General features: G+C 36.6%; 1 protein-coding gene across 1 annotated transcript in view; it reads right to left on the reverse strand.

The window, feature by feature from the left end:
- Ube2v2 (ubiquitin conjugating enzyme E2 V2) overlaps positions 1–20934 on the reverse strand; it is a 31507-nt gene extending 10573 nt beyond the window's left edge. Inside the window, exons 1-2 of the mRNA XM_010630320.1 lie at positions 20864–20934; positions 3942–4090 (exon numbers count right to left, since the gene is read on the reverse strand). Of these exons, the coding sequence (XP_010628622.1) occupies positions 3942–4090; positions 20864–20879 (165 nt within the window). The 5' untranslated portion in view covers positions 20880–20934. The remainder of the gene's footprint in view (positions 1–3941; positions 4091–20863) is intronic.
- Between the last annotated feature and the right edge of the window lie 6774 nt (positions 20935–27708).

Raw genomic sequence — 27708 nt, forward strand, 5'->3', positions numbered from 1 at the left:
TAAAACAGGAAGATTGGCCAGGAATTTAGCTCAGCGGTTTGGTGGACTGCCTTATAAGTGCAAGGACCCAAGTTCAATCCCCGGTACCAAAAAAAAAAAAGGAAGATAAAAAACAAAGAGAAGCAACAAATTTAATCTTTGATGGCTCCTGTATAAACCATGGAGAAAAGAAGCTAACAGTCAACAGATGTCACTTAACCAAAATTTCCTTTTTCCATAAATAAAAGCTACTGCCAAGTAGAGTAATGTAAAATGTATGCAACTATCTTGACACTTGTTATTAAGTATTTCAATATTTTGGAAAAGAAAGAGCTGTATAAGACTCATCCAAGTATAATAGCAAGCAATAATACGACGTGCAGTTTGGATATATTTAAATAATAGTAATAATAATAATGAGATCTCATGACATCATCTTGTCTGAAGTTCTACAATCTGAAGTAACACCAGATTCTAAAGAATTTACATTAAAAACTTAGCTCCCTCAATCCTGAATTTCTATAATGTACTTGATGTATCTGAAAACAATCACAACTTCTATAATCTCCTGGGGGTGAGGAACAGTATACTCACTTTGGAAAACAACTTGGCCTTTTTTTTTAGAAGAATACACCTACAATGCACCAATTCTATTCTCATACATTCACCCAAGAAGCAGAAACAAACATATGTTCACAAAAATGATTTCTAAGAGAATGTTCAGAGCTCTTTTATTTGTAAGCCAAAAAAAGACAAAATCCAAATGCCCCTGAACAACAGAGCCAATAAACATATTATGGCATATCCATAAAATACTATTTAGCAATAAAAACAAACACACTCGTTACCTGTGATAACATAACTGAGCTGCTCAGACATGCAAAGTATATAAACTGTATGATTTCATTTATCAAAGTTCTAGAACATACAGTAAGTACTGTGCTCAAGTTCAGGAAGGAGGGACAGGGTGGGAAAGGGCACACTTCCTACAGTGAATGAAATGTTCTGTACTTCAATAGGGGAAGGTAACAGGTACATGTGTCAAACTCATGGCAAGTTCTAGGTATTTCCCTACATGTAAATTCTTCCATGGGTTTTTTTTTTTCCCCCTCAGCATGTAATCTAATTCAATGCTTAGAGTAAACATCATCCTAGCTTTTGTGCTACTCTGATTGATTAATTTTATCAACAATGAATTTTAAATTAACAGCTAAGTCTCTTACCTAACAAAAGCAACAGCAAAATAAAATAGAAAACGGAGAAAGAAAAGAAACTAATATTACTAAGTCAGGTGCTCTCCTACTGTCTTGTCATTTCATTTAATTGTCACAACTCTGATAGAGATAGCACCTCTATTTGCATATGAAAGTCACTAAACCTCTAATACAAGAAATATTGCTACAGAAAACTGAACGCACAAACACAGAAAAACATATAAAACATATATAAATCCAAATACTGGAAAAACATTTTTAAAAACAGGAATTTTAGGGGCCGAGGTTCAGATGAGGCTCAGTTGCACAGCATGTGCTTAGCATATGTGAAGCCCTCAATTCAATCCCCAGCAACTGGAAAAAAATTAAGAATCTTAATATACAAAAAATTTTAAAACAACCATTTAATTTGTAACAGTTTTAATGTAAGAGTTTTCCTAGTATCCTGGCTGGATGAGGATACTCAAAACTGGTGACACAGGTGCTCTAATATCAGGCCTTCTACAGAAAAACTAAGTAAGTGAGACACTCACCTTTGCCATTTTATGAAGCCACAACTGAGTGGTGCAAATAACCATCTTTAAGAGAACTGGTGAGTGAGTGATACAAAGATATCATAGGATCCAAGGCAGAGTGCCCTCAGGAAAAAAACTATGCCTTTGCAGGTCACAACCCTCCTTGCCTCTTCCTCACACCCACAGGAAGTGAGAGGGTGCTCTGGTAGCATTCAGGGCACACTACTCCAAAATGTGACATTCTGTCACCTTCCCCTTGTCCTAAAGGTTCACTCCCTATATCCAGAAAAAAGGAACATCCTTATATCTGAACATATAAGGCTGAACAAACAGGCATTGCTAAAGTCCTTTCAGTTTATGAACACTGGGCACACAGGGGACCACAGCCCTTCCTATGGCTTAACAATCCACGAAAGGTGGGTAGGAATCCTGGCTAAGGACTTCCAACTGGTAAGAAAATAAGTGGGGAATAGCATCTCTCTGCATCTACAAACTGCACTATGAGTTCCCTGATGAAACTCATACACAAGCTCCGAAAAATTCCTAAGGTATAAAGCCCACTGGAAGAGCTAGGCACAACACAGTAGTGCACACCTATAGTCCCAGTTACTCAGAAGGCTGAAGCAGGATGATTGCCAAGTTTCAGGCCGGCCTGGGCAACATACAGAGATTCCATCTCTTTTTTTTTTTTTTTTTTTTTTTAAGTACTAGAAGAAGCAGCTGGAGAAAAACCAAATCAAAATAATTTCAAATTTATATTCCATAAAATTCTGGTTTAAATTTTCAAACTCTTCTATGTCAGAATATTCATGTTAAAAGCACTTTTTAACCAGTTTATAGGCAGTGAAAAATCAGTTTTCATTACAAATACCAAGTTATAAAAACTTCTACCCATCAATCATGTCCTTTCCCAAATGTCTTCTTGAAGAAATCAGAGTAGGGGAGAGGGAAATGAGATTGTAAGAAGTGTGTACAAATTTTGCAAAGGAATATCAGAAAATAACAAAAACATGACACATTAATTCATACACTAAAGATAACACTAATGACCTGATCCATTTTTCTTTTGTAATAAGACAAAATCTAAATGCTACCCAACAACAAAACAGTATCAGAAGTTATCAACATTATACAAAACTGAAGATTTTTTTTAAAAGCCTTCAATTTTGTGTTGTTTCCAGCAAGGAAAAATTAGTATATAATACACATTTCAAAGATTCAATGCAGGGCCAGGGATTTAGCTCAGTGGTTCCACCACCTGCCTTGCAAGTGCAAGGACCCGAGTTTGATCCCCGGTACCAAAAAAAAAAAACAGATTCAATGCAAGAAGTATAGTGGGTAGGACCTCTGAGGTAGAAACTCAAGGTAGAAAAAATTCTCCAACCTAGAATCATCCTTAAATAATTTAGCATTCTACTCTTATTGAGTAAAAATAAAACTTCACAAACCTGAGAAAGACCTAAGAATAATGTACAAAAGGGTAACTGCCAACAATACTGGAAAATATGTAAGAATCCTAGACTCTGTGTTTTGTTCTGTAGGTGCTAGAGATTGGACTTAGAGCCTTGCACATGTTAAGAACGCACTGAGTCACACACCCCCAGCAGAAACTTTAATGTTTAAATATACCTTATAGGCCTACAGTGTTTCCACAGCTTGTGAAAATCAGAGGGCAAACATCAATGTGCACTCAATACCATCAGAAACTCTGTTACACAAAAGGGTTAGTAATGTGTTACGTCAAAATAATTGCTTCCTACTTCCCAAATATCCCCTCCATTTCCTCCTTTTTTCCTCTCTATCTGCAATGTTCTCCATCTCAATCACCACCTTCAGAATTCCTACCAGTCAGTCCTTTAAGGCTCATTCCAAAGGCAACTTTCTCCACTGTTCAGCTTTCCTCCATTATTCCAGCTAGAAAAAAACATATTCTAAAGTCCCGTAGTGAACTTGCTCTGCCATATTTAAAATCTGTGGTTTGTACTGATTTTTTTCTCCTCTACTAAACTATAAACACCTCTATGGCAATGACCACGTAAATCTTCCTCCCCCCATAATCCTGCAGATAATCAAGTATTATACCCTGCATACAGAAGGCATCAACAAATGTATACAAAATAAATTAAAAGCATTATTTCAGTTAAGTCATAATTATCTTAATATTAATTAGCATAAAATGTTTACTCTAAAGTAACAATATTAAAAGATAAAACATATAATTTATAGCACTAACCCTTGGCGGCCCAATAATCATGCCTGTCCACCTTGTAAGTGTCATATCTTCATCATCTTCAAGGCCCCAGCTAACCGTACCATCGCCTACTCCTTTCTGTCCTTCTTCAAGTTCTTCCAACAAGCGAAAATTACGAGGAACTTTAACTCCTATACAAAAGAACATCAACATAAATGTACAAAGCTCATAATTATAAGAGCTTCACATTTTCCAAATTAATCTTTACAAATTATTTCCCCAAAATACAAAATTTCCCTCAAAAAACTTTCTGCCCCAGAAAATGCTGAGTCTAATAACCCCTCAAAATGAAAATATCACAGAAAGCACTGTATCAAACATTAAGAGCAATAGAGAACATGTACAAAATTCCTACTTAATTTTATACTGTCATCAGTTACAAGGAAATCATCATAAAATGACCATTTTCTCTACCTAAAATACCAAGAACTCTGCATCAAATTAACAAGCATGAGTAGAAAGTTCACACAAATTCTAAAGATTTTTAGTGAAAATTATGTTCCATCTTAAAAATGTACCAAAAGTTAAAAAGAGTTTTCTGGAATACGGGAGTGGTTCTGCCCATGGTCCACACTCTTCCTCTTCCCATTTAGAGTTTCTGTAACTGGGCCAGGGATTTAGCTCAGTGGTTCTACTACCTTCCTCAAAAGCGCTAGGTCCCGAGTTCGAGCTCCAGTACACCCCCAAAAAATATTTTCTAGCCAGGTGTGGTGGTGCACGCCTGTTATCCCAACATTTGGGAGGCTGAGGCAGGAGAATCACTGTGAGTTCAAGACCAGCCTGGGCTACATAGTGAGACCCTGTCTCAAAAAACTAAGTTTCTGTTGTAATCAATTGGGCCCTCCTCCGCAAGGTCAGCACCATCATTCAATTGTCACATGAGGAGTGACTATTTTTGATCTGTTAACAAATCTTACATTCCTAGTTTCCTACGACATTCCCTTCCCCTTCTGGCCCAACCTAGCTAACTTTTCTCCATCCACTAAACCTTCTCACATTTCCACTCTATGTCACACATTTCTACTGTTTGGACCTCATCACTCAAGGGATTCCTAAGTTCTTAACATAGAAATCTCTCCATCTATAACCTCCTATATTTCTAGTTTTCATGCCTTCTTTCTCAACCTGATCTTACCCATCATTCTGACCTCCAGTCCTTGGAATCCAACCACATATCTTCCAATTTTCCATAATCTTTCCTAGGACGCCTAACTAGGACTCTACTGAGAGGTCTGTCATGTGCTCAACAACATCTAATATGTCACATCCCCAAATTCTTTTTTCTGTTGTGGTACCGGGGATTGAACTCAGGATCCTGCTCTATGAGGCAGGCAGCAGCACCACTGAGCTAAATCCCCAGCCCAGCACCCCCAAATCCTATCATGTTCAGTTAAAAATATGAACATGCCCTCAGAATCTGGTCTCTGGTGCTCTGGCACTCATGTACTTGTAAACATGCTCTCTCATATACAGATAAAATTTCAAGGTAGAGGGCCAGGGATTTAACTCAGTTGGTTCCTCCTGCTTCGCAAGCACAAAGACCCGAGTTCGATCCCTGGTACCAAAAAAATAAATAAAAATAAATAAATAAAATATCAAGGTAGAAAGAAAAAATGACATCTGCTTAAAAGCAATTACATCACTTTGTGTAGCTTCCCTGTCCATGAAACCAAAACATCCCTTTTACTTCCTACTTGATAGTAATTCTTCTGGACATACAATGAAAAGTGTATACTGTACATTTAAAATAAAACAAACACTACCAATTTGTGTACATATGCTTTGTAAAACCAACTGAAAATCATAGGCCACAGAAATAGTGTTATAAATCACAGTAAAAAGTGTTAAACATTTGTTTAGCATATATTGACGTTTTAAATAAGTTATTCCATTTAACCCTAAAAGCACCTGAAACTAAAGAACTCATGTGACCTTCCGAAGGTTATACAGCTCAGGGGCAAGTCCAGTATAAAAGCCCTGTTTCCAGACCATGGCTTCCCTTTTTACCACTAAGATGTACAGCACTACAAGCTGAATAGACAATATATGCTAGTAACATAAGCACACAGATTCTAGGAATCAAACTGCCACATTCCAAGTCCAGGTCTGCAACCCACTTCTAACCTATAACTCTAACAACCTTTTCTCAATTGTAAAAGCAGATAACAATTCCTACCTCAAATAAATCATTTTAGAATCCATATTAAATAGAATGACATAAAACGTCTATTTGCTGTGCTCACTTCAACAGCACATATACTAAAACTTCTACTTGCCTCTATCTAAACTATTGACAATAACAGCTCCTTATAAATTCTTGTAAAGCAGTCCCTGGAAGTTTATCATTCAAGTCTAAATTTCTATTCATGTAACACTGAGACAACTACCTATGTTTTGGTAGCTGTAGAGTCATTATTTATTGCTATTAAACTGCTCTCTCTGAAGTAATACTGAACAATCCTGATTACCCCTACTATTATGAAGCCATTCCACCAAAAATAAATTTGAGTTGAATTTTTATAACCAATTTGGCCAGGTAACCTTTATGAGCATCTAAAACTACAAAGAAAACAAAGTAAAATTAGTTTCTTTAAGTGTGCTATGTGACAAATTAAATTATACTTTCATCATCTCTCTATACAGAATTTTGGAAAAATGATGCAAAATTAACAGACCCACTACTGGCAATGCTAATATTTAAGGATTACAGTTGCTATGATGACTTTGTTATTTTACACTCCACCCAAAATGTACAGTGAGCTGTTTTCAATTCAGGGCTAGATTGCTCTGGTCTTATTTCACCTAATACCTGTAAAGAGGAAAAAAAGCCACAAGGTGGGGATATTGCATCACAAAAATTACAGGGAAGGGTCTACACTCTGGGTCTCAAATTAGGCAATAAAAACGTTATAAGAACTATTAGTTAACAACAAAGCAATCCAACAATTGAATTCAGGTTTCTGAATACTATTCATATTCAAATATCCTAGTTACTACATCACAGTGAACTTCCACTCTAGAGAAATTAAGACCAAAAATAGTGCCAAGCATGGTGATGCATGCCTGTAATCCCTGCATTCTAGAAGGCTGCAGAAGGATCAAAAGTCTGAGCCCGGCATGGGCAACTTAACAACATTTTGAGACCGTGAATCAAAATTAAAATAAAAAGACCCAAAATATAGCTCATTGCAAAGGCCCTGGGTTCAATCCCCAGTCACACACTCACACACACACACACACACACACACACACACACACACACACACACACACACACACACACACTCACACACATACACACACACACACACACACACAGTACAACAGGGATTTATTTACCTTGTGGTTTTTCAGTTCTTAAAGAATAGAAAGATTTATAAAAGCTTTTTAATGTTTTCCAAATTCTCAGATTAGAACTCAAATATTTTGATTTTTTAAAAAAAGGAGGAAACATTTGCCTAGATACTAATTCCTCATCAGATAAATTAACGCAGAATTCATGCAGGAAGCAAAACTAAAAACAAAAGAGAGTCCTAAAGTAGACATGTATGAAAATGTTATATTTAGTAGAAGCAGCATTAAATCGAATGCAACCTTGTTACCAGAAAAATAAACCATTATTTTGCCTTAAAAGACACTAAAGGGTTGGGCCAGGGATTTAGGTCAGTGGTTCTGCCACCTGCCTCCCAAGCACAAGGTCGCAAGTTCAATCCCCGGTACCAAAAAAACACTAATAGGAAAATTGGCAGAATATGAATAGAACCTGCAAATAAGTTCATCCATGTTAATTCCCTGATATTATTATACTGTTGTAATATAAAATGTTCTAGCTTTTAATAAATACGTAAGTATTTAGGGCTCAAAAAGCATATTTCTGTTAACTTACTCTTAAATGGTTCCAAAAATAAAATGTTTGTTGTAGGGGAAGAGGTGAAAACACCCAAGTGCATGCAAAAAATGTTAAATATTAACAGTGAAGGCACTGGTAATTCTTTTTAGTATTTAACTTTTATATAACTCTGAAGTTAATTTTTTTAAAGAAAAAAATGAGAAAAATTAATGATGTTAGAACATTTTATCAATATAGGGAAATAAAATTAGCAGCCTCTCTCTCATGGTAAATAAAAAACAATTCCGGCCAGGCATGGTAGTGCATGCCTGTAATCCCAGCAGGAAGCTGAGGCAGGAAGATCACTGAGAGTTAAAGGCCACACTGGAATACATGGCAAGACCCTGTCTCAAAATCGAAAAAAGAAAAAAGATAGAATTGTAAGCAAATTAAATGTATAAATGTGAACAGTAAACCAGACTTTAACAAAAGATATCCTTATTACCTTAGGATGTATGAATGGATTTCTTACAACAAAAAAAGAAACCAAAAGGCAGAGAAGTTTGACTAAAATATAAAACTGAAATTCAACAAGACAAATGAAAACAAAGGCCAAAGACTAAAAGAAGACATAAAAGACAAAATGCCAGTATTCAAAGTACAGAAGGAATTCCTCCCTTTAAAAAAAAAAGCAAAAGACAAAATTAGAGGAAAATGGGCATATATTTAGAAAAAGGTTTACAGCAGAAGAAAACAGGAATAATCAATAAACATATAAAAATAAGTCCAATCTCAGCAGTATTCACTGAAATATAAAGCCATAATGACTTATCTAACAAATCCTGGTTTGGACAAAGATGTACATACAGAACTTCAGAAGCTCAATTGCTGCTAAGATTAGAAAAAACTGGTACAATTCAGGTGAGCCAACTGGTAATGTTTATGGTGATCCAAGTATAGACCTAAAAAAAGCCAAGCAAATGCTCCCCAACAAGACAGAACAAAAATGTTATCTGAGTCCTTTAAATAGGGACAATTTAAAAATAGCTTGCACAACACAGCATACAATAGTATACTACTCTGCTGCAATCAAAATGAAGGAATAGAGCTTCTAGTACCAATCAAGGCTACAATTTTAAAAACCTATTATTTAATGGGTAGAGTTTCAACCTTACAAGATGAAAAAGCTCTAGAGCAATGATGGCAAACCTTTTGGAGTTTTCAATGATACAGCCCACTGTAGCACATAGGCCATAGGTTCACCACCATTGTTTCAGAGACTGCGTGACAATGTGAATATATGTAATACTAGTGAACTGTACAGTTCAAAATGGTTGTAATGCAAAATGTTATGTGTATTATGCAATTAAAAATAAAAAATAAACCAAAACAGCTATAGGTACATACATATATAGCAAGTGTATAAATATGTTTGTGAAAAAAATCTTCAAACAGTATTAAAAAAACAAAATAGTGATCACCCCTGAGTGAAGAGGAAAGGAACCAGGCCTTGGAAGGAAAAAGAAGAGATTTCAAAACTATGTAATGTTTATTTAAAAGACCAGAGGCAAGAATAATTTAGAATTTGAAAAGGCCAAGGTGGGTATATATAGTCAACATATTCTTCCAATATTTAAAATCTAAGGAAGTGGATATGAAATATAATCAGTAAATAAAAACATGCAACTATAAGAACTATAAGCTATTATACATCCATCAACCTAAATACAATGTTGGTAGAACTATGGGAAATACACTTATATATCGTCAGTGACACTAGAAATCTTACTACTGAAAAGATAATTTGATAAATATAAGAATTCTTAAACATTTACATACTTTGACTTAAAAGACCACATGTGAAATTAACCTTTAAGGACAAAACACAGGGACAGATAGCCTACAAAGCCACCGTACACAATTTTACTATCTACTCCTGATGCAGGCCCAATTCCCTTTTCAAGAAATGAGACTATTTCTGCTTCCTTTGAAGCTGGGGTGGCTATCTCACTTTTTTTGATCAAGAGAATCTGAAAAGTGATGCTGATTCGGTCCTGGAACTCCTTGTCAAAGGCCTGGTAACCTCTGCTTCAGTTTTTATAACCAACAACTACGTAAAAATTCTGACCATTCTGACACCACTAGGACATCAAAAAGATCGAAACTGACCAACTGGAGAGGCCACAGCAGCCCATACCAGATGATCCAGCCATGTCAGTAACCCTAAGTAAGACTAGCATAAGAACCATTCAGTCAACTCCCACATGAAAATGAATAAATCACAGTTTGAAGTCAGAGTTTTAAGGTGATTTGTTAAACAGCAGTAGACACCTGGAAAAGGGAGTGGGAGGAGGAATGTGGAAAAGCAATCTTAACAAAAACTTTAGCAATACAAAAACAAGGACAAGGTAAATTACATCACATTATTCAAATCATTACATGTCATCTTAAAGTACTGAATTATATTAACTGTGTATAACTGAAAAAGCGAACCTAACAACAACACATACACACAGATCATAATCATCACCACTTTCTCATATACATCAATACAGAAACAAAAATAAACTACATCTTAAACTCACTGGGTCCTAGCCAGGCATAGTGGCACATGCATGAAATCCCAGCACTCTGGGAAGCTGAGGCAAGATGGCTGAAAAGTTCTAGCCCAGCCTGAATATAGGGAGATCCTGTCTCAAAATAAAAAACACAAAAAGGGATAGGGATATAGCTCAATGTGAAGGCCCTGGGTTCAATCCTCAATACTAGGAGGGAAAACTTTTAAATATAAGCCCATTAGACCTGTGGAAAGTTTTAAGAGGCCTAGTATACAAAGAACAGAACAGTGGTTACCCGGGTCAGGATGGGAGATAAAAGGGAAACATAGTCCAAGGGATACCACAGCAGATATAAAGGATGAATGACTTGAAGAACTAACATACATGAAGACTATAATTAATAAGTGTAGTGTATTCAGAATTTTTTGCTAAATGAGTACATTACTGCTACTCTTGAAGCAGGGAAAATGGGTAAAATATGTGAGACAATGGATATATTCATTTATTTCACCACAGTAATTATTTTACTATATAAATGTATCTAATAACGTGTATACCTTGAATATACAAAATAAAATTTAAAACATAAAAATTAAATATAAATTCACTGGGCCTTTTTCCCTATATTAGGATGTTTTAGAACACTAAGAAAAGCAGTCCTCCCCCAAAATAAATGATGTCATTCTACATGATCATTACTCTTTCCTCTGTTCTGGACAGGCAACTGCTCCCTTTCAGGCTTCAACAATGGAATTCCTCACTGGGTGGGCTTACCATCCTATCAGCTCTGAACATTCAGTCAGTAAAGGAACTAATCTGAATCCCCATAACAGTTCTTTATTCTGGAAAATCCCTGTTTCATAATCCCAACCGGGCCCCTAACTCCAACTAGCTGATTAAAAAACATAAATTACAACCGGACAATTAGCAATGCTATTTTCTGACATAAAGAATGTCAAAAAGTCAAAAATATTCAAGTATTAACATCAAGCAGTACGGTAAATCTTTAGAAATGAACTGTAGTCATCACTCAAACACTGTGCATTTATCCAAATATTGGTTTAATGTTAAATTTTTATTTACACAATTCACAGAAAAAAATTGGAAGCAATATTATTCTGCTGAAAAGGTTTACCAGGTACAGCAATTTTAACCTTACTCTCCAAAATAAATATTTTTAAAAATTACAGGAGACTAAAAATATACTGAATTTCATAATATATTTAAGTTTAAATTGCATGTCATAACAATTGCTTAGTATTCAGTTAGAAAATGAGGAGACATGTTAATACTTTTGTAGAATACACTATTTTAAATCTAGTGCATATTCAGTGATTGGTTAATAGATTTTTAAATGTTTTTCATCAAACATAAAATAGCATCCAAAGCTTCATCACAAGAATGGTTCAACATATACAAATCAAATACATCACATAAACAGAAGCAAAGACAAAAATCATGATTATCTCAATATATGTAGAAAGTGGCTTTGACAAAATCAACATCCACTCATAATAAGGTCCTAAATAGGACCTTATCTCAATCAGATGAAAGCCATTTATGACAAACCTACTGCCAAATCATATTTAATGGAGAAAAACTGAAAGTTGTCCCTCTAAAATCAGGAACAAGAGAGATGTTCACTATCATCATTCCTGTTCAATGTAGAGCTCAAAATATTAGCCAGAGCAATCAGGCAAGAGAAAGAAATAAAAGGGATACAGACAGGAAAAGAAGTAAAACTATTCTTATGTGCAAATGACATTATCATAAAGTAGATTAAAAAACTCCACCAAAAGATGTGTTATAGCTTGTATGTAGATGTCCCTTCAAAGCCACTCACAGGTGGGGCTTCAGAGATGGCTGAATCTTGGGTGTGTGAAAATGGGTTAAAGGGGTGATAACTAAATCAATCCACTGATTGATTTAGCATAGTTCTGGGTGTGTACGGTGGGAAGGCCCACCCTAGGTATGGGTGACACTATCCATAGACTTGTAGACTGGATGGGATAAAAGGGAAAGAGAGGCTCACTGTTGCTGTTGCTGCTTCCTACCTGCCCAACCAGGGACTGTTTCTTCTCTGTGATGCCCCTTGGCCACAATGCCCTGCGTTGGGAGATAGCTATAATCTAAAACCTCTACAAACTATAAACTGAAATAAATCTTTCTTCAACTTGTGCAAGTCAGGCATTTGTGCAAGTCAGCAATGAGAAAGTAACTAAGACATCACTTCTAGAATAAACAAATTCAGCAAGGTTGCACAGTACAAAATCAACACACAAAAATCAGCATCATTTTTGTATACCAGTGATGAACACACTGAGAAAAAAAATGAAACAATAAAGGATGCAGAAACAACTCAAGCACATTCTTCTAGGTGACTTTTCAAAAAGGGGTCAAAAACATGCTGCAGCACAGCCTCTAACAGATGGGTGCTGAGAAAAGTGGCTGCCCACATTTAGAAGATTGAATCTAGAACCATATCTCAATCACATACTAAATTAAAATCAAACTGGATCAAAGACCTAAATATTAAAACCAAAACAATCTGCTGGAAGACAAAACAGATAAAGCTCTTCAGGCCATAGGAATAGGCAAGGACTTTCTGAACAAAACCCCAACTGCGCAAGAAACAACATCAAGCATTAACAAAGGGGAACATATCAAAATAAAGTGCTTCTGCACAGCAAAGTAAACAGAGTAAAGAGACAATCCACAAAAAGGGATAAAATTTTTTGCAGCCAAACCAGGGATTTAGCTCAGTGGTACCATGCCTGCCTCGCAAAAGTGCAAAGTCCTGAGTTCCATCCCCAGTTGGGGGGTGGGGGAAGGACAGGCCCTCCAAAATAAAAGGGTCAATCAAAAAATTAGCAACTGAAATGAATAAACACTTTCAAAAGAAGTAAAAATAGCCAATAAATACATGAAAAAATGGTCAACATCTCAGGCCATTAGAGAAATGCAAATTAATATTTCTAAATTTCTTAAGATTCCATCTTTAGAAGAAGGCTAGCATCAAGAAAGAATGTAACAGGGCCAGAGATTCAACTCAGTGGCTCTGTACCTGCCTTGTAAGCACAAGGTCATGAGCTTGATCCCCAGTACCAAAAATAAAAAAAATTCATATAATAACAAATGTTGTTGGCATGGCTGTGGGTGGAAAAGGAATCCTTTTGCACTGTTGGTGAGATTATAAACTTGTACAACCAGTAAAGAAATCAATAGGGAAGATTTCTTAAAAAAAAAACTAAAATTAGAAATTTCCAGCTATTCCCTTTCTAGGTATCTTCCTGAAAGAATTAAAGATATTACATTATACTGACACATGTGTACCCATACAGTAGCACAACTCATAAAAGCTAAATTTTGGAAGCAGCTTACATGTCCATCAACAGATGGATAAATAAAATTTGGTATTTATATACAATTAAGTACTACTCCACTATAAGATGGACAAATTTGAATCATTTCTAGGAAAACAGATGCACCTTGAGACCACAATGTTAAGTGAAATAGGACACAGGTTAAATAGTGCATAGTTTCTCTTATACAAGATATCCAAAGCATAAAGAGCAAAATAAGATAGATGATAATAGCAAATAGGGAGAAAAATCTTTTGCAAAGGGGAAGAGGGACAAGAGATGGGGGAAGGGGGCTAATGAAGGATGTGTTATATAAATTTATCAACTCAGCAATGAATATGATTGTTATGTACTACAAACATGTGCTAATAAAAATTAAAAGAGCATCTACAGCATAATGGATCACTACTTTAAGAAATAAAAACATCTACCAATTAAACTATCGACAAATATCTAGTTTAGATATTTTAAATGTTAGAATTGATGAAATACAGGAGATAAAAATATTTTTTAAAAAATAAAATTCAAATCAAGTTTTCAACATTTGAAGCATTTATGCCTTCAAGTACAAGTGGAAAAACCTCTGGTGGAGCCATTTATTTTCTCATTCTTACACAGAAACCGTACACCTACAAAGAAATTGTACTAAAGAAAAGAATGAGAACAGGGCCAGGGATGTAGCTCAGCAGCACAATGCCTGCCTGGCAAATGCAAGGTCCTGAGTTTGATCCCCAGTAACAAGAAAAAAAAAAAAAAAAAAAGATGAGAAAACAACAGGCAGGGGCTGGGGATTTAGCTCAGCGGTTCGATGGCCTGCCTTGCAAGCTCAAGGACCTGAGTTCAATCCCTGGTACCAAAAAAAAAAAAAACAAACAGGCACTCAATACAGCAGAGTTTATCACAGATGCTTATTTTCACTCTTTTCCCTCATCTAAATACAATGAAATAAACTGCAAATTTTGCCTGGCTACCCAACAGATTATCTGAAGTGAGACAGGCCTAGGGAGAACATAGTACTTATTTAACATTCTCTAGTAAAGTATCTATCAGTATTTATATCGTTCATAATCCCAACTATAAAGAGAAACTTTTCTTACAATAAACTAGTAATGATGGCAAATCTTTTAGAGCTTTCAATGATACAGCCTGCTATGGCATGCACACCATAGACTTGCCACCACTGAACTAAGCAGTGGCAGAAAAATCCAGCAAATAATGTTTTCTCTTTAATTTTAATGCCTAAGTAAAATTAGGGATGACATACACTCTAAAAGATGTGAGGCCTTCTGAGAGACCACTAAATTGGTATGACTGTTCTCCTGTGAGTCCAAGAAGTTATAGTTAACTTCCACAGTCAGAAAACTATATGAAACAAAATAAACAGCTGCTCTTCCTAATCACTGCCTGTGAGGTAAACACTTAAGAAAATTAAAGACTTTTCAATAACTTAAATATGTGCCCTGAGGAAATAAACCGCTTAATAGTAGTTTAGTAAATTACAACTTTAATTTCAGTAGCAAGGTGAGAATAGCATGAATAACAGTGCATCAAGTCATGCACTGTTTGTACTTTACAGTAATATTCCAATCACTGGATTGCAAAATATGTCACATAATTACTGTATTTCCAAAGAATAACCTGCAATATGCCTGATATCTAGCTTTTTAGCTTTTTTTTTTTAATGTGAAGTTAAGCCTCATTTAGCAAGGTGAAGTTCAGGCTCCTGCCCCATCACATGATAATCATGTAAAATAATCATAATTAGATCATCGATTATAACACAGTTTTTCAACATAATATTTTTTTAAACAAAGAACAAGCTGTAGGCAATGAAGATATATCAAAAGCCAACCTTTTCGCCAAGCGTGGTGGCACACACCTGTAATCCCAGCACTCAAGAGGCTGAGGCAGGAGGATAGCTGTGAAGTCCAGACTAGCCTGGGCTACACAGTGAGTTCCAGTTCAGTCTCAACTACATAGTGAGACCGTGTCTCAAAAAACAACAACAACAAAAAAAAAAAAAACCCTAAAAACCAGCCTTTTCATTTTAATGAAGTAGGTAAAATAAATTGGTTTTCACAAAAATTTAATACCTTTAGGTTTTGAAGGAAAGCATTTGAAGCAAAGTGTAGACAAATTAAAGGATATGAGAAAGAAAAACGTATATCTGGTAAGCGACTGGTATCTATACTATATTAAAATACTACAACCACATAAGACAAATAAGTCAATTAAAAAATGAGCTGTGCCAAACAGCCATAAAAACTGTGAAGCTGAATTATAAATGCAAATGAGGAAATTGGCTGTGAGAAAGATGATCCTAGAAGTGAAAAACTTCATAAAGGAAGTGTCATAGATGTTCCAAATACTTAAAAGCACAAAGGATAAAATACTAGTAAACAGAATCTTAGGTATGTGGCAATTCAAAGTTTAGAAAGGATATTCTTGCTCTGTATCATTAAGTTACACAAGAAAATGGAACGCACTTTTCAAACTATTTTTAAATTTTCCTACAATTCATAACCAATCAATTCTTAAAACATTTTCAAAGGTCTTAACTTTCTTACTTACCCAGACTGCTTTGAAAAGTTTGTTTGCACATCATTTTTAGCTCCCCAATCTACTATAAAAACAGTGCCTGTACAGTGAGGCTGTATTAATCACATTCACAAGAGCATCAAAAAAAATCTACTAAACCAGCAACGTCTCAAGATGGAAATACACTAGTTTAGCTCTTCTATTGTTCAGTTCCAAGGTTCTGTTATGATTTACATGAGTAATTAATTCCCTGTTACTACTCCCAAGTTCTGTTCGTATCTAAGCATTTTTATCTAAAAATGAGGAAAAACTAGGATTAGTGATTAAAGGACATGCCCATAAAGGCAGAATAGCCTGTTGAAGACATCAGGGAAATGAGAGCACTGCTAAACTAATTCGTCCACTGGCATACACAAAGCTGCCCACTTCTGAAAAGCGTTTACTTTGGTTTGGTCTTGTCCTTATAGTTTACAGAGACCTACTCTACTCTCAAAGAAAAATATATCATTTTTTCTGAACCTCACATTAATGATATTTTACAAGCACCTGCATTCAGAGACTAGAGTGCCACTGCAACACTAGTATAACCTAAGTGACAAAGTTTTAAACATTACACGTTGTGGTATAATGTGGTATCCTAAATGGATGGGGTCCTTTAATATAAAAGGATATTAAATAAAACCTAAAGAACTTTGAGTATAGTATAAATTTTAGTTAATAATGTCAATACTGGTTTGTGACAAAAGTACCACAATAAAGTAAGTTATCAATAATGGAAGGTGAATGTGAGGTATACAGATACTCTGTACCATCTTCACAATTTTTCTGTAGATCTAAAACTATTTAAAAAAGTAAAAGGGAGCATAACGGGAGGGGGGATGAGATAAAATTTATTAAATAAAATGTACACTATGTACACTTTCTCTCATACCAAATTAATGCTATTTTTTTTTTTTGGAGAAAAGGTCTTCCTATGTAGTTTAGCCTGGCCTTAAAACCACTATGTAGTCCAGACTAACTTCGAACTCTTGATCTATCCTCCTGTCTAAGCTTCCCCAGTGCTGGGATTATAGGCATGCACCATCATGGCCAGCAATGCTGAGATCTTGTGAGATTTCAAAACAGACATTAAATAGTATTTATAAACTTCCACTACCTAATGTTTTTTAGCAATGTTGTAGGAAACACTTTGACTCCCAAAACACTTTGACTCCCACTTTGTTTCTTGGAAAGAGGAACTAGCCAGTGGGGTCTCCATCCCAGTCCCACTTCCATTTGAGAAGGATCTATGAGTCTGAAATAAGGATCCTGCAAGGAAAGAAAATGTGAGAGCCACTCAGTATCCTAAAAAGGAACTAATTTTATGTTTTCAAGAACATTTCCAAATATATAGCTCTTCGTAATGGAAAGAACACTGAACTCAGAGTGTAAGACCTCAATTCTAATCCTTTTATTACTAACCTGATTATGTAAAGCCTTTTATTCCTTCTGACCTCAGTTTTCTCATATGCAAAGAGGGCCAAAAGGACACACAAAATATGTTTCAGCCAAAAAGTTTTAACCTGATTATTTTTCTCAAAAATTTAAAGAATGGTAAAAGTAGCTGTTGCATAGTGAAATATAATGCCTTTAATAAAGATCAAAAAATATTCATCAGCTGGATGTGGTGGCATAGAGTTTGTAATCCGAGAATTTGGGAGGCTGAGGCAGGAGGATTCTGAGTTGGGAGGCCAGCCTGGGCCATATAGCAAGTTCAAATCCATTCTGGACTTCAGAAACCCTGCCTCAAAAAACATTTTTTTTTTAATTAAGAGTTTGTTTTTAAAGGTGCAGGGAAGGTGGGATGAGTAGGGGAAGGGTAATAAGGGAAAAGAAAAAAATGTGAGATAATGAAAAGATGGAAATTAAGTATTTGTAGATGGGGAGGGGAGGAAGGGGTGAAGGGAGGGCAGGGGTAAAGGGAAAAAATGAGAATCAAGACTTGTCATGTGGAGGTACAAGATCCCAACAATGAATGTAACTGTACTGTATCCCTAAAATGTACCAATAAACTCAATTAAAGCTGAAAAAACAAATTAAAAAATTTAAAAAAAAAGTTTGTTTTTAAACTTTTGGCCTATTAAATATTTATATCAAGATACACTGGCTTAAAGAAAATACATATGCATTATACCCACTTAGCTCATCTAACTTAAATTTCAAGATATGTGACTTTTATTTTAGAAATACACAGGGACTGGTTTCCTTTTTTTACCAAAATCAAATCATACAAAAGTATATCTACCAGTATAATTCAAAAACAATTCATTTCAAAAGTGTTAAGCTTCTTTTGGATTCATCTTCCTTCCAGTTTGATGTATTATCAATTATCTAAAGCACACAAATCAATAAAACAAAATATGAAATTGACCACGGCAAGTTTTTAACAAGTTTCAAATTAAATTTCAGTCATTTAAGAATACTAAATTACTTGCCTAAAGTATATTTTAATTCTGCCATGGTTTCAAATTTCACAAATCTAAAAACTGTTAAACTGTAATAAACACAGTGCTGAAATATAAACCAGAAAATACAGGCTTATAATGTGTAGCAAATATTCTAATAATTATCAGCAGTTCATTTATAATATTCACTTCCAAGAACAACTAAAAGTGGTTAACAAAAGTATGTCCCATTAATACGATGTTAATCTCTGGTCTTTTAAAAATATTTTATAAGTACTATTAAAAATAGTGTTTAAATAATGCAATAACAAAATGAAAACTATCAAACTGAAACACATTTGTATTACTTCACTTTCAGGAAACTACAGGTACTGTATTTTTGACCCACCTATAACTGTCCTGAGTTATTTTCCCAAAAAAGTAAAAGAAATCATACCACAATAATATATACATACATGGCTACAGGAGCACAATGCACAATAGTCAAAGTATAGAAGCAGCCTAGATGTCTAACAAGACCAATGGATAATGCAAATGTGGTATATTTACACAATAGAGTATCATTCAGCCATTTAGAACAATAAATTCTGCTGGGTGTAGTGGCACACACCTGCAACCCCAGCACTCAAGAGACTAAGGCAGAAGGATCAGAAAGTTCGAGGGCAGCCTGGGCTACATAGTGAGCTCAAGGCCAGCATGAACTACGCAGTAAGATTCCCTGTCTCAGGGAAAAAAAAAAGATAATTCAAATCATCTGACGTTACGTGGTCAACCAAATCAGAAGCAGATTAATTACCACATGGTTCTCTTACATTAGAAACCCCAAATACAAATAATAAAGGAGAGACGGTAGGAAACAGAAGTCAGATTCTTGTGGATGGGGAAGGTGAGAGAAAAAGAGGAGGGGAGAGTTAGAAGAGGAAGGGAAACAGGATCAAAAATATTCAAGATAAAATATACAGTATATGTATCAATTTCCCTAAATGAATGTAATTATAATGTATTGCAAACACATACCAATAAAAAAAAGTAGGTACTAAGCACAACTCTTCAAAAAATATGGCCCCATTCACAAGCACATGGATTTCAAACAATACAGTAATTAAAGTTATAACACTAAAATATCACTTTTAAAATAGTCTTTGTTTTGCTGATTAACTATGCCAACAATACTGAAAAATTTCTCCAAAGCTGGAATTATTAAAGATTTTATCATCTACCATACATATACACATAATATTTAATAGACATGCAGAACGTATCCTGAGGCATTACCCGAAAGTACTAATTGCAACATATATTCAAAGCCTTCTATCTTAGTACACATAGGTTTGAAATTTTCATTTTATTAAGCAATGATGGCATGAAATATTAAATCACAGTTCTATAACCTAGTTCCAATAAAACTAGAAAAGACATACTACCTTTTTAAATAGTAAAACACTTAATTTATTCACATTTTCAAATGGTCAAATTTTTAAAGCTTCAACGTTAATATTTAATTTGAAAGTCTGTGCTCAGAGGACACCTTTGTATTCAGTATAGGAGAAGTTGAACAGCTTATCTAAGAAACCACTTGTTCTTCAATTAGCTTTCACCTTGCTCTACGATTTTAATTTGTCTGCACTGCAGTTTTTCACTTAAATGAAAAAAAGATAACATAGGTAAGAATAATCACCTATCCCTCCTAGAGCAATCGTCCTCTGGTCATTAGTCTTCTCCTCCCCCACCCATGTCAAATTGAGTCTGAGAACTAGATCCTGCCCCCAACCCGACACAAGAGGCCTCTAGGCGCGACCCCCTTTGGTACCCAAAGCTGACACCCGCCCACCTTGGCCTCCTCTCCTTCCCCCAGCACCTTCAACCCACAACTCTGACCTACACCAGCAGGGCCCTGCTAACGTGCCCGCGCCAGAGCACCCCGCCACTAGCCGTCTGCGCGCGGCCAAAGCGAGAACACGACCATCCACCCGACTGCCGTCCCAGGCCCTTAGAGTCCGCGCGGGTCCCACCCGAACCCTCCCGGATCCCAGGCTTTGCTCCACAGGGAGCGCAGTGCTCAAGAGAGCGCGCACCGGCTTCTCCCACAAGATGAGTGCCCGGCCACCAGGAACAGGCGGAGGGGTAGTGCCAGCTCCGAGCGGGAAAGCAAGCAACCCGTCCCAGAAACCGACCTGTGGAGACCGCCATCTTCTCCTACAGCCCGACGCAGCCGCCCGAACGCACGGAACGTCACGCGTCACTTCCGGAAACGCGCCGCTAGGTGCGCGTCATTTGAGACCCCGCCCACAGCGGCAGGCGCTGCCGCTGCCGGAGAGGTGACAAAACGCACGTGTACTGAGCCTTCGCCGCTGGTTGCACAACTTCGTGTAATTATACAGGTCTCTCGAAATAAAAAGTTCATAGGAGGGTTAGTGGAGAAAGTTGAATCAATTTCCAAACAATAGAGCAAAAGACAGAGAAAACGTTATAAAAACCATATGCAGAAGGGATGTAATCGGTGAGCGGCAGTGGCCACGAACCACAGGAGCGCGTGAGCAGAGAAGTGCGACGAGGAGATACGCGCCAATTTTTCAACCTCCGTAGTACGATTACAAACACAAAAAAAGGAAACAGGAAAACCTCTCAATAATGTTTCACAGATATTAAATAGTGATACTCTTTGAACAAAGCTGAATCACACAGAACAGGTTATTAAAATTTTTTTTAAAAACAAAATCTGTGTTAACAAACTATTCCAAAGGGGGACAGTATATTTGAAGAACCTCTAAGAATTAAGCAAATTTATTGTCTTTTTTTCTTTCAATATATGCATAATAATGAAACATGATTAAAATGTATGGCTAAGCCTCAAAAGATCATTCAAAAAGTATAAAATAAAAATTGTAAGGAAGCCTTAGGTCATTTAAAAAGGTTTTTGGTCTGTAATTTTCAATGTTACTACGTAACGCACGGCTCAATAGCTGTTTCGCAAGCTGAAAATCAATATTTGATATGATCATGCTTGTGTTACAAAAGGGAAAAGTGGGGCCAAGGGTGTAGTTCAGGAGTAGAGTGCTTGCCTACCATGTGTGAAGCCCTAGCTTCTGCTCTAGTACAGTACGTCCAAAAAAAAAGGAAAAAATGAACCCCAAAGAATTGAAATGAGTTTTCTAAGAGCACGCATCTACCAATATGTTTTGAAAACGCTGGAATTCTAATGCAGTTGTGATTGCAAAGTTAATGCTGTTTTCATCCTTAGTTTCCATTACTATGTTAGTTACGATTCTTAAATTGTTATAATGGTACCTATAGTCTAAAGCTTTTGATTTTACAATAATCATTATGCAGAGAAAGGGTAATTACTACAGGGGTAGAGATTCTTAGTTCTTTCAGTTCTGCTTATTGGCTCCATCTCTTTACATATCTCTGGCTTTGAAAAAGGAAAGACTCCTTTAATTGCTGCGTGTAGAATTTCCTAAGTATTTTTCTCCCAGGTGATCCTACTTATACACCCTAATGTTAAGTGACTCTATGGAGCACTCTTTTATTATTTGTACAATATAGTTCAACCTGGCGGCCTCTAGGATGGCCCCCAAGGTCCTCTCCTGGTACTTATGCCCTTGTCTTTTTAGTTTTGGGGTTTTTTTTTTTTAATGTGTTTGCAATTTGGGAGATTGAACACCGTGCACTCTACTACTCAGCTATATGCCCTGTCTTGTTCACAAAAATCAAATAGGTTGATGCTAGGTGTGTGGCTCATGGGTAGAACAAGTGTTTAACATGTGAGAGCCCAGGGTTCAATCCCAGTACCAAATAAGTAGTCCGGTTAGAAAATTGTTGCATAATCTATGCTAAGCTTAAGGTCTTGCAAATGCATTGGAATGACTATTATTTGGGACAAAATGTGTAGCTCAAGGCTTACTGCATACAAGGCCTGAGGTCAATCCCCAGGATACCCCCACTGAAATAGGCTTAGTAAAAATTTGCTCAGTATGAAATGAAATTGTGGAAAGGAACAAATCAAAAGACACTCTAAGTGTTAGAATAATCAAGAGCATTTTAATGTTATATCATTGCCTTTTCTCTTTTACTTTCTTTTTTAGTTTTATTTTAGGATTCCCTATTTTTAATGTTCATACAGAGATTTCTTTAACTGAAATACCAAATAGTTTCTTTGGTGTGAAAAACTATAATAGTACACAGGATCCTAATGAGATAATTAATATGAAATAGGAAGTAAAGGGCTAAATGTGCAGGGAAAGTGGGAAGGGTGGGGGAAAGGTAATAAGGGAGAGGAAAAAAAATATGAGAAACTGAAAAAATGGAAATAAAGTATTTGTAAATGGGGAGGGGAGGAGGGGGTGAAGGGAGGGCAGGACAAGGGGAAAAAATGAGAATCAAGACCTATTATGTAAAGGTACAAACCCCCAATGATGAATGCAACTGTATTGTACACCTAGATTGTACCAATAAACTCAATTTAAAAAAAAAAAAGAATAATCAAGAGCAGTGGACGTGAAGTCTGGTATTTGGGAAACAGGTCAGCACCAGGAAGAGGGTATCTTGAAGTACTCCAGAAAGGCCATGGTGAACAGTGGATGCCAAGTGCTCCTGTTGTTTCCCACCACTGCTTATTCAGCTCATCAGCGCACACTGGAGAAAGATGATGGATTTGAATCAGGAAGAACAAAGTTCAACCACTGCTCAGTTTATGATCTTGACAAATATGCTGAATCTTTACTAATGTATTTCCTCATCAGCAAAATAAAAATAATCTTAAAGTTTATTCTTAGCACATTTAATGTAGTGTTTGGCCCATCCAGTGTGTGCCAGGAACAGGAAAGAAGACGTTACCGGAACCCCTGCAGTGGGTCCCCTGGTCTTCTGTGAGCCATGAAAGCATAAGGTGAATTAAAGAATAAAGACAGGAAATGAGACTTAGAGAAGCTGGATTCTGGGCCTGATCAATGCTGCTCTGGGCAGCAAAGATAAAGACACATGGAGCTTGACACTATTTATTGGGTTCATAGGTAGTAACAGATGACTCAGAGGGTGGCAGTAATTTTATGACCATAAGGATCATATGCTGATAAAGATCTTAGATCCATGAGAAGTTTATGTTGATTAGACGGGTACAACAGTAGGTGGGAAGAGTTAAGCTGATAAGAAATTTGTTCCTCCCCAGGTGAAAAGAAACCTTTCTCTTACTAAATGGTTTTCAAGGAACCAGGACTTCTTCAGCCGATGTAAACTTTCCCTTGAGTATCACAACATCACGGGACTTTTGAGGTCTCAGCTGTGACCAAAGGCAAAAATTGGAGTTATATTTTGGTGTGTCATAACCAGCCAATAGGCAAGAAGACAAGGTCTAATCCTAATTTAATTGTGAAGTGATTTTTTTCCCCAAATTATGTTGAATGGCTCTGGACCAATAAATGATTGCAATTATAATGACTTGATCCCAAGAGATCTTTCTACTGCTAGGCTTGTTTTTAATAAATACTGAGAACTGAACCCAGAAGAACTGCACCTCTGAGCTAAATCTCCAGACATTCATTCACTTATTTTTTGTTTGTTTGTTAATTTTTGAAACAGGGTCTCACTAAATTGCTCAAGCTGGACTCAAACTTGCAGTCCTGCCTCAGCCTACCTCACTGCTGAGACTACAGGCATGTGCCATCATGCCCAATTAGGCAAATCCTTTTTCATAAGAATTTTGAGTTTTCCTCTTGGCTCTGGCTGTTACGAAACTCAAAGCCAAATCAGTAGCACATCTTTAATAAATATTTAAGATATATAATGAATATACTGAATTCACCCTTTCAACTCACTTTGTTAATTTATTTCTTTATCATATTTTATACTTTTTTACTTCCTTATCATAAAGCTTAGTATATCACTATTCCTACAAGTTTTCCCTTTGTTTTTGGAAAGCACGGTATTATTAAATGATAAGCTATTTTTAGGCCTTTGATATTTATTTTTTGTTGATTTAAAGGTTTTGTATTGTGTCATACACTCTGTCTTCATATACAAGTGGGCCTTTGATATTTATAAAACACTGGATAATTGAAACTTAGTATGCCATTTCCTAATCCCTTTCTTTTAAAAGTTCCCAGTCATGTTCTACCAATGGAAGACACCCTAAACTGCTGTCTCCTCAAGCTGACTAATAGCCTCTACTAATAAGCATCATATATTTGCAAAATGCCTCTCCACCCGCTACAATCCTTCCCCATACAGAAAACAACTAGTTGAAGCAGGAAAATAAGAAAGATGCAGGAGAGGGCATGTGGACACAGAGGAAAGTCAGAGAATCCCATTAATGCCACTTTAAAGGAAGTAAGGATCCCCTGACTCAGGCCTCTCCCTTCCAGTTGACAAAACAAGTATCCCTTCTCCCAATGAGTAGAGATACAATTCCCGCGAAGTTCTTGTCTGTGATGGACACACCCACAAAGTGCACTGTGATCCATCCCTCCTGGAGTGTGTGACCCTGTGGGATCTACCATCCTTCTTTGAGTGTCGTGGGAAATGTAATGTTTCTTTAACCTACAAATGGCAAAGTGATGGGAAGCCATTTCTGCAATTGCAGTACGTTATCAGAATGCCCGTCCCGCAAGGAAACTCTTTTCTTTGGTGGGTCTGAAGCTGCTGTGATGTAAGTTTACTCTGGAGAGGGCCATGTGACAAGAAATTCTGACCAACCAGCAAGAAACCGAGGCTCTCCGTGTGACAGCCTGCAAGAAACTGACACAACTTGGAGGCATTGTATATATATCTCAGCTGCTAACACCTGCTAAAGTCAACTCCCTCCTCCCTTAAGCCTTGAGATCAGACCACAGCCCCTGAACTGGCACCTAGATCACAGCCCAGCCAAACTCAAGAGTCCTGCCTCATAAACACTGGGAGAATAAACCTGTGTTTTTAATCACCGAGTTTGTGATATCTGGTTATGCAGCAAGGAGTAACATGGTAATCTTATGGTAAGTCACTATGTCTTAACAGCCTCCGTCAATCTGTCTTCCTCATGAAGGACTCTAACAAATGAAGTATCTAATCACTGTGAGGAAAACGCTAGTATTATCAGCAAACTATTAAATTCTCTCTGAGTTTTTCTTAATTCTAGTGACATTTTAAGAATTATTTTACCTTATTTTATTAGTTATACAGATTAATAGCTTTCATTTTGGCATATTTATAAATGCACATAGCAGTCCTCGATCATTTTAACCCCTTCCATCATTCTCTTGCCCTCCCCTCCCCACAGTTTGACATTGAGGAAGTTCAATGTATGTATTTTGCTCATATTCGTCCTTTCATTACCCTACCCTAACACCCTCTCCTTCCCCTCTTATTCCTCTCCTCTTGTTTAATAATAGTCTCCCTTCTATTTTCTTGTCATCCTTTTTTTTAGAGTCCGCATATCAAAGAAAACACGCAGTTTTTGTCATTTGGTGTCTGGCTTATTTTGCTCAACATGGTGGTCTCCAGATCCATCCATTTTCTTGCAAATTACATAATTTCATTCTTCCTTGTGGCTGAATAATGCTCCATTGTGTATATATACTACATTTTCTTTATGCATTCATCTGTTGATAGGCACCTAGGCTGCTTCCATATCTTGGCTACAGTGAATTGTACCAAATAAACATGAGTACATCCCCATGGTGCATGTTTCTTTACTTTCTTTTTCTTTTTTCTTTTTTTTTTCCAGTACCAGAGATTGAACTGCAAGGCAAGTGGCAGCACCACTGAGCTAAATCCCAGGCCCTAGTGCATATTTCTTAAACATTACATTCACTACGTCCTTTCTGATGAAGTAAACTTGCATTTGCTCTTTTATATTATTTGGTCATTTGTTTGTCTTTTTGTTTGTTTGCCCACCACCAGGTTGGCAATAAGTTTCATACTCCCTGCCAATTCAAATCAATGCTTAATGGCTAGCTGAAGAGACACTTGTAAGGCTGCTATCAATCTCAGAAGAAAAAAAAAAGTGCTGTCATCATGTGTTGATATCAGCCATAGGGAGTTACAGCAAAGCATTTCAGTTTTACCACCCTGGACAATAATGTCATATCCAAACACCACTGCCTTTCTTTCACCACCAACTAGGATCTCTCCTTTTCCAACCTATCACAGATTATCATCCCTTTCCAGTGGATGCCCACAGTACATTATTGCTTTATTTCCTCAGTCCTTTCCTGATTAATTTTTTTCTTCTCCTTTCATTAAATTCTTCTAGCTATTTTAGTATGCACTAAGGAGTTAGTATGGGGGAAAAAAGCTAGTATGTTTTGTCTGACTGTAAAATCAGATTTATCTTAATTCATTTTATGGTTTATATCTAATGTCCCCCAAAGCATCATGCACTCATAGGTGGGGCTTTTCAAAAATGTTGGGCTTTTCAAAAATGTTGGGATTAGGGCGGGGAATTTAGCACAGTGGTTCCACCACCTGCCTCACAAGCACAAGGTCCCAAATTCATCGCCGTATTAAAAAAAAAAAAATGCTGAGATTAAGGGTGTGATGATGAGATTAAAGGTACCCCACCCTGGGCCTAGGTGGCACCACCCAAAGGGCAGGTAGCCTAAATGGAAGAGACAGAAAAGCCAGCTTCTACTGCTTCTGCCATTTTACTGTTTGCTTGCTGCTTTGCTGTCTTCTGTGTGCTTGCCATGAACTGTTTCTCCACGTGTGAGATAACACGGATGCCTTGTTAACTATGTCCTGTCCCTCACAAGTATACGTAGTTACTCCCCTTTTACAGCTTGACTCATTAAGTGCATTAGTTCTGCTATTCCTTACATCTGCCTTCATACCCCCTTGCTATATTCTATAATCATAAATACTGACTAACCCAGCGCCTGTGGCCTTAGCCAGGACATACCTAAGATCAGGTAGTCTTTAGCCAGAAGAGAGGTAAAGATCAATGAACTGTCATTCATTCTTTAGTCTTTATTTCTTGTTCTTTGTAAATTATTCTTTCATCCCCTGCTGTCCCTCATCAGACAACCAGGCATCTTCCAGTGATTGG

Source organism: Fukomys damarensis, unplaced genomic scaffold (genome assembly GCF_012274545.1).
Source record: "Fukomys damarensis isolate Sample0158 unplaced genomic scaffold, DMR_v1.0_HiC HiC_scaffold_5, whole genome shotgun sequence".
Taxonomy (NCBI): domain Eukaryota; kingdom Metazoa; phylum Chordata; class Mammalia; order Rodentia; family Bathyergidae; genus Fukomys; species Fukomys damarensis.